Source organism: Maylandia zebra, linkage group LG11 (assembly GCF_041146795.1).
Source record: "Maylandia zebra isolate NMK-2024a linkage group LG11, Mzebra_GT3a, whole genome shotgun sequence".
NCBI lineage: Eukaryota > Metazoa > Chordata > Actinopteri > Cichliformes > Cichlidae > Maylandia > Maylandia zebra.
Window position 1 is genome coordinate 38,155,560 of NC_135177.1, and position 12,850 is coordinate 38,168,409.

Sequence of the window (12,850 nt, forward strand, 5' to 3'; positions counted from 1 at the left end):
CTCCAACTAAAGAAGGATCAGGTATCCGTTGGAAATTAAGAGAAGAAAGTCATGGCACACAAACAGCGGTTGGCTGATCTGTGAGCTGGATCAGCCAATCACCAGTGAGTTTCTGTGGTAGCCCCTCCCACAGGTAGTGACATCATCAGTTCCAGCTTTGGGACCAGATGCTTAGTTCAGCTGGTGCTGAAAATCCGGCACTGGGATGGTCTGTCTCTGATGGACATGTGTCCTGCTGGGTCCAGGTCCTGGTTCTGGTGGTGTTCCTTGACCCTCTTCTTTCAGACTTACATCGGTCCAGTGCTGATCTCTGTGAATCCGTTCAAACAGCTGCCGTATTTCACCGAGAGGGAAGTGGAGCTTTACCAGGGCGCGGTAAGACTGAGCGGCCAATCGACAGACAAATACAAACGAAAAACAGACAAATAGCTGATTGAATGCCCCGCCCCCGACAGGCTCAGTACGAGAACCCCCCCCACATCTACGCACTGGCTGACAACATGTACAGAAACATGATGATAGACAGCGAGAACCAGTGTGTCATCATCAGGTAGGCGGGGCTTAAAGCTCCCTTCAAACAGACTCTTTTCACAAATGTGTAACGTGATGTCTGTCTTTGCGTGTCAGCGGCGAGAGCGGCGCCGGAAAAACTGTTGCTGCCAAATACATCATGAGCTACGTGTCCAAAGTGTCCGGAGGAGGCGACAAAGTTCAGGTCAGAATCGGAGGCCATTGATTGGTTGACATAAAGGTAACACTGCCTCACTGCTCCACCTTGTGGTATAAATCGTTTTTGCACTTTGTAGTTTATCTCGACACTCATTGCTGCTGCTGTGCTGGTTTGAAACATTGTTTATGTGACGCTCAATTCAGTTTTATTTATACAGCACTAAATTACAACAACAGCTGCATCAAGGTGCTTTATATTGTAAGGTCGACCCTACAATAATACATACAGAGAAAAGCCCAGCAATCACATGACCCCCTATGAGCAGCACTTTGGCGACAGTGGGAAGGAAAAACTCCCTTTTAACAGGAAGAAACCTCCGGCAGAACCAGGCTCAAGGAGGGGCGGGGCCATCTGCTGTGATTGGTTGGGGTGAGAGAAGGAAGACAGGATAAAGACATGCTGTGGAAGAGAGACAGAGGTCATTTTATAATAACAATTCTAATAATTAGTAAACGTTTATTCAAAGTGTTAATTTTAATTTAATAAATCGGACATATGTTAAGATTTCATTTTAAATTTATTTCTTCACCTTTTGCCACGTCGGGTCTTCCTTAGTTATATCAGAAAACGGCTGATTGTTTGTGTCAGCTGATAGTCACCATGGTTACAGATGATGTTAGTGATGCCACCCTGTGTTATCACCTGCAGCACGTCAAAGACATCATCCTGCAGTCCAACCCTCTGCTCGAGGCCTTCGGAAACGCTAAAACCGTCCGCAACAACAACTCTAGCAGATTTGTGAGTATGATAGCACACAGATACTTTGGCTGCCGCCGCGCAGATTCATAGACGCCCACAGACACGCCGCCCTTATCCCGACAGGGCAAATACTTCGAGATCCAGTTCAGCCGAGGAGGAGCTCCTGATGGAGGCAAAATCTCCAACTTCCTGCTGGAGAAAAGTCGAGTCGTCTCCCAGAATCAAGGAGAGAGAAACTTCCATATCTACTACCAGGTACTGCAATATGTGCTGCAACGTGTACTATAACTGTTAACGGAAGCTAATGCTGGCCTCTGACTTCAGCTGCTGGGAGGGGCTACCACAGAGCAGAGGGAGAACCTCGGGGTCACGACCCCTGACTACTACAACTACCTCAACCAAACGGGAACCTACACGGTGGAGGACGTTAACGACAAGAAGGAGTTCTCGGATACGATGGTCTGTATGCATGTGTGTGCGTGTGCGTGTGCGTGCGTATGTGTGTTAAAGTGTGTGTACCTGTGTGTCTCTCAGGAGGCCATGTCAGTGGTCGGTCTGTCTCTGGAAGATCAGGATTCAGTTCTTCAGCTCGTCGCAGGAATTCTCCATCTGGGAAACATCAGCTTCAGAGAGGAGAACAACTACGCGGTGGTGGAGAGCCAGAACTGTGAGAAAGCCCCTGACACTGCAGCATGACACTATTGTTTGTTTTGTTTGTTTTTTATTACCACTTAAACCAATAAAATCTTGTCTCCTCATCAGTCCTGGCCTTTCCGGCCTACCTGCTGGGGATCTCTCAGGACGGTCTCTGCAGTAAGCTGACCAGCAGGATTATGGACAGTAAGTGGGGTGGGAAGACCGAGTCCATCTCGGTGACCCTGAACACCGAGCAGGCCTGTTTCTCCCGAGACGCCCTGTCCAAAGCGCTGTACACCCGACTCTTCGACTTCCTCGTCGATGTCAGTGCCTGCACACAGCCTTCACACTTTGTTCTGCGTTCTTTAACTGCTGCTCATTCACCTTCCTGTTTCTGTGTCAGTGTATTAATAAAGCCATGCAGAAGGAGCAGGAGGAGCTCAACATCGGAGTCCTCGACATCTACGGCTTCGAGATCTTCCAGGTACAAACACACTTCCTGTCTTAAGCCACACCTTACAAAACAATATTAAACACACTTTAACAAACTGGTCCCGTTAGATTGTTCCTGCTGATTTGATGATCAACGACTCTGATTCTTGATTAACTTTTACTTTTTTGTTTTTTAGCAAAATGGTTTTGAGCAGTTTTGCATCAACTTTGTGAACGAGAAGCTGCAGCAGATTTTTATTGAGCTCACGCTGAAGGCTGAACAGGTGACGTTGTTCTTTTTTTAATAAACTGTTGAACGCTTGGTGCACAGGTGACATACAATTATTCTGGGATTAGATTAATTTTGTGGTTGTTACTAAGTTTGACTGATTCAGCCTGACTTTGAAACTACATAAAATATCAGTGGAAAAGAGTTAATATCACATGACATTACAGGTGTTTATTGGACAAATCTTGATCCAACTATTTTCTGAGATGATGAACTTTGTCTTTGTTACTTTTGTGCGAGGAATCCAAATAACAATCCTCCAGCTTCCTCCCGAGTGACCAGCACTGACTAAAATAAATCCGTCCATCTTCTTCCACTTGTCCGGGGCCGGGTCAAGGGGCGGGAACTTAAGCAGACAAGCCCAGAAATCACTCTCCCCAGCCACCTCCTCCAGCTTGTCGAAGGGAACATCAAAGCGTTCCTACGCCAACCGAGAGATATAACCCCTCCAGTGTTTCCTGAGTCCTCCTCCTGGTGGGACATGCCTGGAAAACCTCACCCAGGTGGCCCCCAGGATGCATCCTTGTCACCACCTCAGCTGGCTCCTTTCGATGTGAAGGAGCAGCGGCTCTACTCTGAGCCCCTCCCAGATGGCCAAACTCCTCACCCTATCTCTAAGGGAGAGACCAGCCACCCCTCGGAGGAAGCCCATTTCCACAGTTTGTATCCGCGATCTTGTTCTTTCGGTCGCTACCCACAGCTCGTGACCATAGGTGAGGGTAGGGACGTAGATCGTCCGGTAAATTGAGAGCTTCATTTTTACACTCAGCTCTTTCTTCACCACGACGGACCGGTGCGGCGTCCGCATCACTGCAGCCGGCGCACCAATCCGTCTGTCGATCTCCCGCTAACTTCTGCCGATGAGATTCTGAGAGCACCGATGTGAAAGCCTTCCACCACTTGGCTACGAACAGAATTGGTGACAAAGGGCAGCTCTCTTTGCTCCTGCAAAGGTTGTGTAAGGGTCAAATGGCCCGTAGAAGTGAGCCAGACACCACATACTCCTGTGGGCTGGGGTGGGTATCCTAGTATCCTCTCGGCTTGGTGCCTGTATGTTGGGGTTTCTCCCAGTGAACGAAGGGGTTTGTTCCCTGCACCTTCCTGGTGGGGAACGGGTCCTGACTGTCGTCTGTGCTGAATGACAGTTCGGAGTACCTGGTCTTCTTGGAGTCCCTGGGTGGGGTGTTTGAAGCTGCTCCACCTGGGGACTCTATATTACAGCGAGACCTGGAGGCGTGTGACTGGGAGGAACGGTGTCCCAGATCTGAACCAGCGCTGTGTTTTGTTATTGGACTTCTGTGCAAACCACAGTGTGTCCATAAGTGCACGTGGCACCAGGACGTCCTAGGCCGCAGGTTGATGATCGATTTTGTAATCGTATCACCAGACCTGGACCATATGTTGTGGACACTCGGGTAAAGACAGACACCAGAGGTGAGGGGAACCACCAGGCTGAAGAGGGAGTCGTATTGGGCGTGGTTAGCCTGCCGGACTTCGGAAGCAGCTGATCGGTACTAACAGGCCAAGCCAAATGTGGCTCGGGCAGTGGCTGAAACAAGAACTCTGGTGTGGGAGGAGTTCAGAGAGGCCATGGAAAAAGCCTTTCAGACTGCCTCAAAGAGATTCTGGCAAACCGTCAGGCGACTCTGACATCAGGCAACACTGCTTCACTGAGTGAATGCAGAGTCATTTCCCTACAGGGGATTAATAAAGTATACAAAAACCTCAGGAGGGGAAAGCAGTGCTCCGCCTGCTCTGTGTGCGGGTGGAGCGCTGCTGACTTTGACTGATAACATTGTCGGACAAACGTCAGGGACCTCCTTTAAATAAACAGACTAAATGTGAAGCCGGATGTTGCCGTTATGTCTGCAGGAGGAATACGTACAGGAGGGAATCAAATGGACTCCCATCGAATATTTTAACAACAAGGTGGTCTGTGACCTCATCGAGTCCAAACTGGTGAGTTCGCAAATCACTGAACACAGCTCTGATAAATTTAACAAGTACTCCTCTCCATCTCTGTGTTTTTATTCTTGTACAAACATTACTGACATTAATCATTTGTTACATCATTAAGAACTGCAGCAGGATTTACGCTCCATCTTGAGGGTCAGTTGCCCCCCGAGTTGATTCTGTCTGACAGAGGATTTAGCTCCTCCCACTTTAACCCCACCTGCCCTTTAAGCTAATGTTTTTTGTCATTAGCCATCTTCTGGAATCTGGATAGGGCTGAATGATATATCGCATTTGCGATAATATCGCGACATGATCAAGTGCAATTTTCTAACCGCAAAGGCTGCGATTATACTCTGGACATGTCCAAATTCATGGGCTGCATCCTCCTGAGGCCGCATTTGTAGACCGATTACGTCACAGCGACGCGCCGAAGGCTGTCCGAGAACGGCACAACTCCCGGCACATCATTTTCAGATCACCGCGGAGTTTCACTGCTCGGGTTAAACGTAATATATAAGTCACTTAGACAACCTAAAAATGTTATTGTTGGGCTTTTTTCAGTGTTTTGTTTGTTCGTGAGTAAATCGGTTTGGCTGAGATTAAAGTTATTAGATTAGATAAAATAAAACTTTATTAATCCCCCGGGTGGGTTCCTCCTTGGTTTTCACACAGCTGACTAAACGTCAAACAGAAAACTTATTAAACAGAAGTATGAGACAGTCGAGAATTTACACCAGTGTCTGGTTATATTTTAGATAGCAAGAAGCAGACGGCCGAGTTTATTAAACTCCACCGAGACAGCGGTGACGCTAATCAGAACTAGACCGTCCAATTTCACCCCTTTAAACTTTAAAGGCGTGTTTGTGTGTGTGTTTATACAATTGCTATTATGTTTGCACTTTATGTGTAATGTTACTGACTGCAGAGATCAGTAAGATGTGTGTATTTTTTATTTATTAGTTTGATTTATTTAATATTATTTTTTAATTGAATGACTGTCTAGTAGTTCACAGATGTCGAAAAACTGAGTGTGGTAAAGCCACTGATTTTTTTTAATGTATATTTCTGCAATCTGCACATTGCACTGACTTTCATTTTAATGTTTACACCAGGGTTCCTTGTCAGCACTTTATGCTCAGATGTTTGTAAGCTAAAAATAAACTATTGTGTATGTTCAAATATACTGTTGTGATTGAAGAAGTTAAATAAAAATGTCAGTCATCAATTCATGCATCACCTCATGTCATCATAACAGAGGTCTGTCTTCCAGGAAAGAACAGTTTAAAATTAATGTAATATAGTATTGGCCATACTATATGATGTATTGCTTGTCTTTGTTTAATAATACAGAAGACAAAGACCTTAAAAAATAATCGCATATCGCATCGCAATCGCAATATTGGGGCAAAAAAATCGCAATTAGATTATTTTCCATAATCGTTCAGCCCTAAATCTGGAGAGGGGTGGCCTGCTCATTTTATAATACTACTGCAATTTTTACTCATGTAAAGGATTCCTATCAAAGTGTGCGGTCTGTTAGACTCAGGGACCCTTCAGACTTCTTCATGAATGTGAGCCAAAACTGCTTTTAAATACTCTACAACAAGTAGGCCTGCAGAGCGAGAGCGAAGTGCTCTGATAGGGTGATATGGTACTACAAGGTCATTAAGATAAGATGGGGCCTGATTATTTAAGACCTTGTATGTGAGGAGCAGGATTTTGAATTCTGGACTTAACAGGAAGCCAAAACAGGAGAAATCTGCTCTCTTTCTAGTCCCTGTCAGGACTCTTGCTGCAGCATTTTGGATCAGCTGAAGGCTTTTCAGGGAGTTTTTAGGACTTCCTGATAATAATGAATTACAGTCGTCCAGCCTGGAAGTAATAAATGCATGAACTAGTTTTTCAGCGTCACTCTGAGACAGGATATTTCTAACTTTAGAGATGTTGCACAAATGGAAGAAAGCAGTCTTACATATTTGTTTAATATGTGCGTTGAAGGACATGTCCTGGTCAAACATGACTCCAAGGTTCCTCACCGCGTTACTGGAGGCCAAGGTAATGCCATCCAGAGGAAGAATCTGCTTAGATACCATATTTCTAAGATTTTCAGGGCCGAGTACAACAACCTCAGTTTGATCTGAATTAAGAAGCAGAAAGTTAGCGGCCATCCAGGTCTTTATGTCTTTAAGACATTCCTGCAGTTTAACTCATTGGTGTGTGTTATCTGGCTTCATGGACAGATAGAGCTGGGTGTCATCAGCATAGCAGTGTAAATGTATGCTATGTCTTCTAATGATGCTGCCTAAGGGAAGCATGTATAATGTAAACAGAACTGGTCCTCAAATATTACTCTCACTTTTGTATTTATGGTGAAAGTCGAGTGTTTTTAATTGAGTATTCGTGGGCGTTGAGTTTTAATTAACAGATAAAGACATCTGCTCTTTACAAGCTTAAAAACAGTGTGTGGCTCGTTTGGCTTGTTTGGTCTCTTGATGCAGCTATGATATTACCTGAGTACAGGTGAGATTTCTGCTGCTTGTAGGAGCTGAACTCTCAGTTTTGAACAAACTATAAGTCAGACTATATAAAACCAAATTCAAACAGCTGTATTTTCAGTGAACACCCTCTGTTTTGCAGAATCCTCCTGGGATCATGAGCATCCTGGACGACGTGTGCGCCACGATGCACGCTAAAGGTGAGGGGGCGGATCAGACCCTGCTGCAGAAATTACAGGGACAGATTGGATCTCACGAACACTTCAGCAGCTGGAACAAAGGATTCATAGTCCACCACTATGCTGGAAAGGTCCTCACCTCACCTGTATACCTGTCAGAGTTTTTAATGACCACATCTGTCTGTGTTTACTGACCGCACCTGTGTCTGTGGGCAGGTGTCGTATGATGTCAGCGGGTTCTGTGAGAGGAACAGGGATGTGTTGTTCAATGACATCATCGAGCTGATGCAGAGCAGCGAATTGTAAGTACTCTGTGCGTGGATGTGGGATGTTTTAGGAGCCCCTGATGCAAAACTGCAGTGAATAAACGCGTCATCTTTGTCAGGAATCCTGTTGTCAGCAGACATGGGCAGTGTTACTGTAATCTGATTACTTTTTTCAAGTAATGAGTGAAGGGTTTAACATTGCAAAAAAGTAATTAGATTACTGTTACTTTCTCGTTAGCACGCTGTGTCACTGGGTTACTAAACCGTGATTTTGTTTGTGAGAGCGTCTCATGACAGTGACGTAAGCGTGTGTGGCGTCCATGGCAACAGACACGTGCAGATCAACAATGGATAACATGGAGAGAGTACAACCATGCAGCGTTCAAAGCGTGGAAGTAATCACATTACTAAGCTGTGTGTGTGTGTGTGTGTGTGTGTGTGTCTCTGACACAATCCCTTCTCTGTGGTGTGTTTGTGGGCAGTCCGTTCATCAGAGCTCTGTTCCCTGAGAACCTGGAGGCTGAGAAGCGAGGGCGACCGACCACCGCTAGCAGTAAGATCAAGGTGAGAAAGCTGGAGGTTGGACCTCCACTAAGAATTAAAATGACAGTGAAATAAGCAGCTTTGCCAGGTGTGGTTCTCAGGTGTGTGTTCGCTGCCCTCTAGAAACAAGCTAATAGTCTGGTGCAGACCCTGATGAAGTGCACCCCCCACTACATCCGCTGCATCAAGCCCAATGAAACCAAACGCTCCCGGGACTGGGAGGAGAACAGGGTCAGACACCAGGTGGAGTACCTGGGCCTGCGAGAGAACATCAGAGTCCGTCGAGCTGGATATGCTTACAGACGAGTCTTCAATAAGTTCCTGCAGAGGTCGGAGGTCAATCATGGTTAGGATATTTAAGCTAATGGGACGAAGTTAAGGTTCTAACTCGTACTGCCGTGCTGCAGGTACGCCATCCTGACGAAGGAGTCCTGGCCTCAGTGGAGAGGTGATGAGCGTCAGGGAGTGCTGCACCTCCTCAACTCGGTCAATATGGACCAGGATCAGTTCCAGCTGGGGAAGACCAAAGTCTTCATCAAAGCTCCCGAGTCGGTAAGAAAAGCTCAGCAAGTGGTTTAACTGCAATCAGGAACGCTGAGATTCAGCACGCCTGAGGTAGAACCTGGTACCGGGTGTCGGCGCTGTGGTCCGCTGTCACCCACGGTCATCTTGGCCTGTCAGGGCCTGGCTCCGTTTGTCATAATGGTGTCGCTTCCTCTCTCCAGCTCTTTCTGTTGGAGGAGATGAGGGAGAGGAAATATAATGGGTATGCTCGTGTCATCCAGAAGGCGTGGCGCAAACATGTTGCTGTTCGCAAATACGTCAAGATGAGGGAGGAAGGTAAGATTGTTTTTGATAGATGGGTTAAAAAAACTCTGAATCTGAGTTTGTTTTCAATAACTTTTAATTCGTGTTTCCTCTAGCCTCTGATGTTGTGCTGAACAAAAAAGAGCGCCGCAGAAACAGCATCAACAGGAACTTTGTGGGTGATTATATCGGGACCGATAACCATCCTGAGATCAGACAGTTTGTCGGCCGCAGAGAGAGAATTGATTTTGCTGACGTCGTGGTGAAATATGACCGCAGATTCAGGGTAGGAACCCAACCTAAAAGCAAAACCACAGGCCTAGATCTGGTTCTGTTCTCCTGTTTGAACACGTCCTCGGCTGGAGAGTGTTTACCATCATGTCTGATAGAGTCCCTGAATATTTCTTTCCTCTTGGAAATGTTGCTTTTTCTGTTGTTCCACAGTCCGTGAAGAGAGACCTTATCCTGACACCAAAGTTCCTTTACATGATTGGTCGCGAGAAGGTGAAACACGGTCCAGATAAAGGTCAAATCCAGGAGGTTCTCAAGAGGAAGATTGAGATCAACAAAATCCAGTCTGTTTCTCTGAGGTATACCATCAGAACTGGGAAAAACTACAATTAGAACCAAAAAATGACAGCAGAGCCAGATTAGTACTTTCCACTGGGTCAAAAAGTAGAACTGGAAATAGAAACATGAAGCTATTAGAAGATAGCAATTGTTGTATAGCATTCAAAATATTACTGCCTTTCTCTGACCTACCTTTCTGTTTGTTAGCACTCTTCAGGACGACTTCTTCATCATCCATGAAGAGGAGTACGACAGCGTTCTTCAGAGTGTCTTTAAAACTGAGTTTCTGAGTCTGCTGGTCAAACGTTATGAGGACAAAACGCAGAGGAAGTTGCCACTAAAATTCAATAACCTGTAAGTTTTAAACACGATCTGTCGTTCTCCAGCATACCTCATGCACTGTATTTAAAAGTGAAGCTAGCCGCCATGGCCTCGCCCTTTGGCCACCCAAGTCTCCTGATGAGCATTTTCACTGTTGCCATTTTGGTGTTTTGAGACAAGCAAGGAGTCAAACTGCACAACCAATGAACGTAGTTCCTGCACTGAGAAACCAACACTTAAACCCAGGTTTAACAATGAGTCATCAGATCTGACCGGTACTAACCAAACACTGCCTCTATCTCTACACTTCTCTCTCCGTCCAGCCTGGAGTTTAAGGTGAAGAAAGGTGGCTGGGGTCCGTTCAGCTCCTCAGGATCCAGACAGATCCAGTTCCAGGTGGGTCAGGGTGACGAGGCAGTCTTGAAGCCCAGCGGAAAGGTCCTGCAGGTCTCCATCGGACCGGGCCTGCCTAAAAACTCCCGTAAGTTGTGACTTGACTTAGTCACCAGCGTAACCTCTTGTCCACTCGGCATTACTTCCTGTCTGTTTGTCGTCTAGGTCCCACCCGGAAAGACAACCGGAAGAGCCGCTACATGGGAAACCGTGCTCCACCCAGTAACCAGCAACACTCGGGTATCAGCAAAAACCAAGTTTCAGGTGTTTTCACGACTTCTTAGAAGACTCTTTTGACGTTTCTTATTCTCATCAGCATCTCGCTCCAGAGGGAGTGGAGCCCTGAAGGAGGGCAGCGCCTACTCCAGAGGCTCGTTGCTGAGACAGCAGTCTAGCATGGAGCAACCTACCCTGCCCCGCCTCCAGAACCAGCGTCGCCATGACAGTCGTCCCCATCAAAACCAGGATATGGGCTTTATGGATGTTCCCGATCAGGGTGCCGCAGGGTGAGACCGCTTGGAGTGACCCAGTGTTATGAAATAACTGTGGTCACCAGTATGACCAGTAAACGGACCATCCGTAAATGACTAGTAATCCCTGTTTCTCACCTGTAGGGTACACCGGCGCCGTTCAAAGGAGGTGAAGCCTCCTCCTGGAGCGGGTCGACCCAAACCGAAGCCCCGAACTCCTCACTGCAGAGCTCTGTACGCCTACGATGCCCAGGACACCGATGAGCTTAGCTTCAATGCTGAGGACCTCATTGAGATAGTCACTGAAGGTAGTACCCATACCCCACCTTGTATTGATGTTACTAGATATCACACACCTTGTTAAACAACATTAAATGTAGTTGCACAGTAGTACTAAAACAAAGAGGGATTTTTTTCATCCAGAATCGTAGTTCCCACAAGGACCGCGCACGGTCGCTTAGTTCTCTTGCTTACCTGAATGTTTGTCCTACGCATTGTTTTTCCATTTCCACAGATCCATCTGGTTGGTGGTTTGGTCGCTTGCGGGGCAGAGAGGGGATGTTCCCTGGAAACTATGTGGAGAAGATCTAGACCTCGATTCCAGGGGTCAGAGGTACCAACCTGCTGCTGCAGCTGGGGTCATAGGTCATAGGAGCTTTCAACACATTGGTTGAGAGCTAAAAGGAGGCTGACTGCTGAAGATGGCGTGCTAACAAACAGCTGCACTGTACCCAGAGGTGAAAGGTCAGGGTGTGGTGTGCCGACATGCTGACTCCTGGACTCCCAATGTCCCATTAACGCTGCATACAGGTTACATGTCCCCATAAAACTTCGTTTTCACAGTGTCCTCGTGTGACTTCAGTCTCTGATCATCTCAGGTGGAGCCCCGTATATCTGACAGTTAATTGGTGTCCTCATTCTGACACACTGCATGTGCTAGATTTTTAAATTCCAGTTCAAAGACCTTCCATCTTTCTGGTCTACAAGAGATGGAGTGAGAGGAGGGCAGCAGGAGGCTGCATCACGGCTTAGAGTTGATGGTTAACCAGTGTTGTACAAAAATGTGAATAACTAGTTTAGCCAGGTAGTATTCATGAGGCCGGTCAGTGAGGACAGCAAGGTTTATTCATCTGAAGTCCATCCAGTGCCCCCTGCAGCCTGCAGTGTTTATTACAGCCCTGAAATAAAACAAAGTGAGCACAGTGGCAGATTTAAAGCCCTGTACAGTATTTGTCATTAACAGAGCAGATGAACAGACCCTGAACGTCACACAGGAGCTTTGATATACAAATAAAGGTATTTTATTTGTCTCATCATTAAAACGGAAATATTTTTTACCTGAAATAAACAGATGTAGATGATCAATGTTCAGCTGTGGTTTCTGTCGGGATCAATGTTTCAGCTGCAGCCTATCCTGAATCAGCAGCTTACCTGAGCTGATCAGCTCACCTGGTACACCTGTTTTCTTTCATTTTAACTTTTTTCTTTTTCTGATTTTTATAATTTGGATTTTTTCCTTAACGTAAACTTTAATTCATTTTTTAAAAATTATCTGTGTATTGTTTTTTTTTTAAAATTGCACAAAAACAGCAGGACACTACATTACCCAGAGTCCTTTTGACCAAGTGGGTTGTGCTGGTTTTAGGTACAGTTGGAAAAGATTGGCTCATCCGTCCCATAGTGTCTCTGTTGTTTTACACCAAAAGGAAAAACTGTAGTGATAAATGTCAGAATAACTCTGAGACTGGAACGTCACACAGTAGGGTGAGTTGTAATAAATTAATAAATCTTGCAGCTTGTGCAGGTTAATGCTACTGTTTTGCATGTTTATTAAAAATGACTTTGTTAAATTTTAAATGCGACCATAAAGTGGTTCAATGCAACATTTCAGGTATTTATGTGAATCACAAATTGCACAGCTTTGTCTTCCTGTCATGTCAGAGTGGAGGTAAACACACTTTTAAAATTGGTTTTGCAACTGAAGCAGTGTTCATTGTACAAATGTGTTTTCGAAGATTACCCTGTGCTCATTCTGATTAACCTGCTGCAGTGTTTTTGATCACA

The 12,850-nt window shown here is 45.8% G+C and overlaps 1 protein-coding gene across 1 annotated transcript in view; it reads left to right on the forward strand.

Moving 5' to 3' along the window:
* The window catches only part of LOC143421201 (unconventional myosin-Ie-like), a 17,578-nt gene extending 5,427 nt beyond the window's left edge, over window positions 1-12,151 (forward strand). Inside the window, exons 3-27 of the mRNA XM_076890406.1 lie at window positions 286-375; window positions 456-550; window positions 628-715; window positions 1,379-1,468; window positions 1,553-1,684; window positions 1,754-1,888; window positions 1,964-2,096; window positions 2,192-2,388; window positions 2,469-2,549; window positions 2,695-2,781; window positions 4,659-4,745; window positions 7,380-7,547; window positions 7,633-7,718; window positions 8,165-8,246; window positions 8,349-8,554; window positions 8,633-8,777; window positions 8,951-9,065; window positions 9,149-9,318; window positions 9,477-9,622; window positions 9,810-9,956; window positions 10,247-10,404; window positions 10,482-10,556; window positions 10,633-10,822; window positions 10,931-11,094; window positions 11,301-12,151. Of these exons, the coding sequence (XP_076746521.1) occupies window positions 286-375; window positions 456-550; window positions 628-715; window positions 1,379-1,468; window positions 1,553-1,684; window positions 1,754-1,888; window positions 1,964-2,096; window positions 2,192-2,388; window positions 2,469-2,549; window positions 2,695-2,781; window positions 4,659-4,745; window positions 7,380-7,547; window positions 7,633-7,718; window positions 8,165-8,246; window positions 8,349-8,554; window positions 8,633-8,777; window positions 8,951-9,065; window positions 9,149-9,318; window positions 9,477-9,622; window positions 9,810-9,956; window positions 10,247-10,404; window positions 10,482-10,556; window positions 10,633-10,822; window positions 10,931-11,094; window positions 11,301-11,377 (3,144 nt within the window). The 3' untranslated portion in view covers window positions 11,378-12,151. The remainder of the gene's footprint in view (window positions 1-285; window positions 376-455; window positions 551-627; window positions 716-1,378; window positions 1,469-1,552; window positions 1,685-1,753; window positions 1,889-1,963; window positions 2,097-2,191; window positions 2,389-2,468; window positions 2,550-2,694; window positions 2,782-4,658; window positions 4,746-7,379; window positions 7,548-7,632; window positions 7,719-8,164; window positions 8,247-8,348; window positions 8,555-8,632; window positions 8,778-8,950; window positions 9,066-9,148; window positions 9,319-9,476; window positions 9,623-9,809; window positions 9,957-10,246; window positions 10,405-10,481; window positions 10,557-10,632; window positions 10,823-10,930; window positions 11,095-11,300) is intronic.
* Window positions 12,152-12,850: the final 699 nt, after the last annotated feature.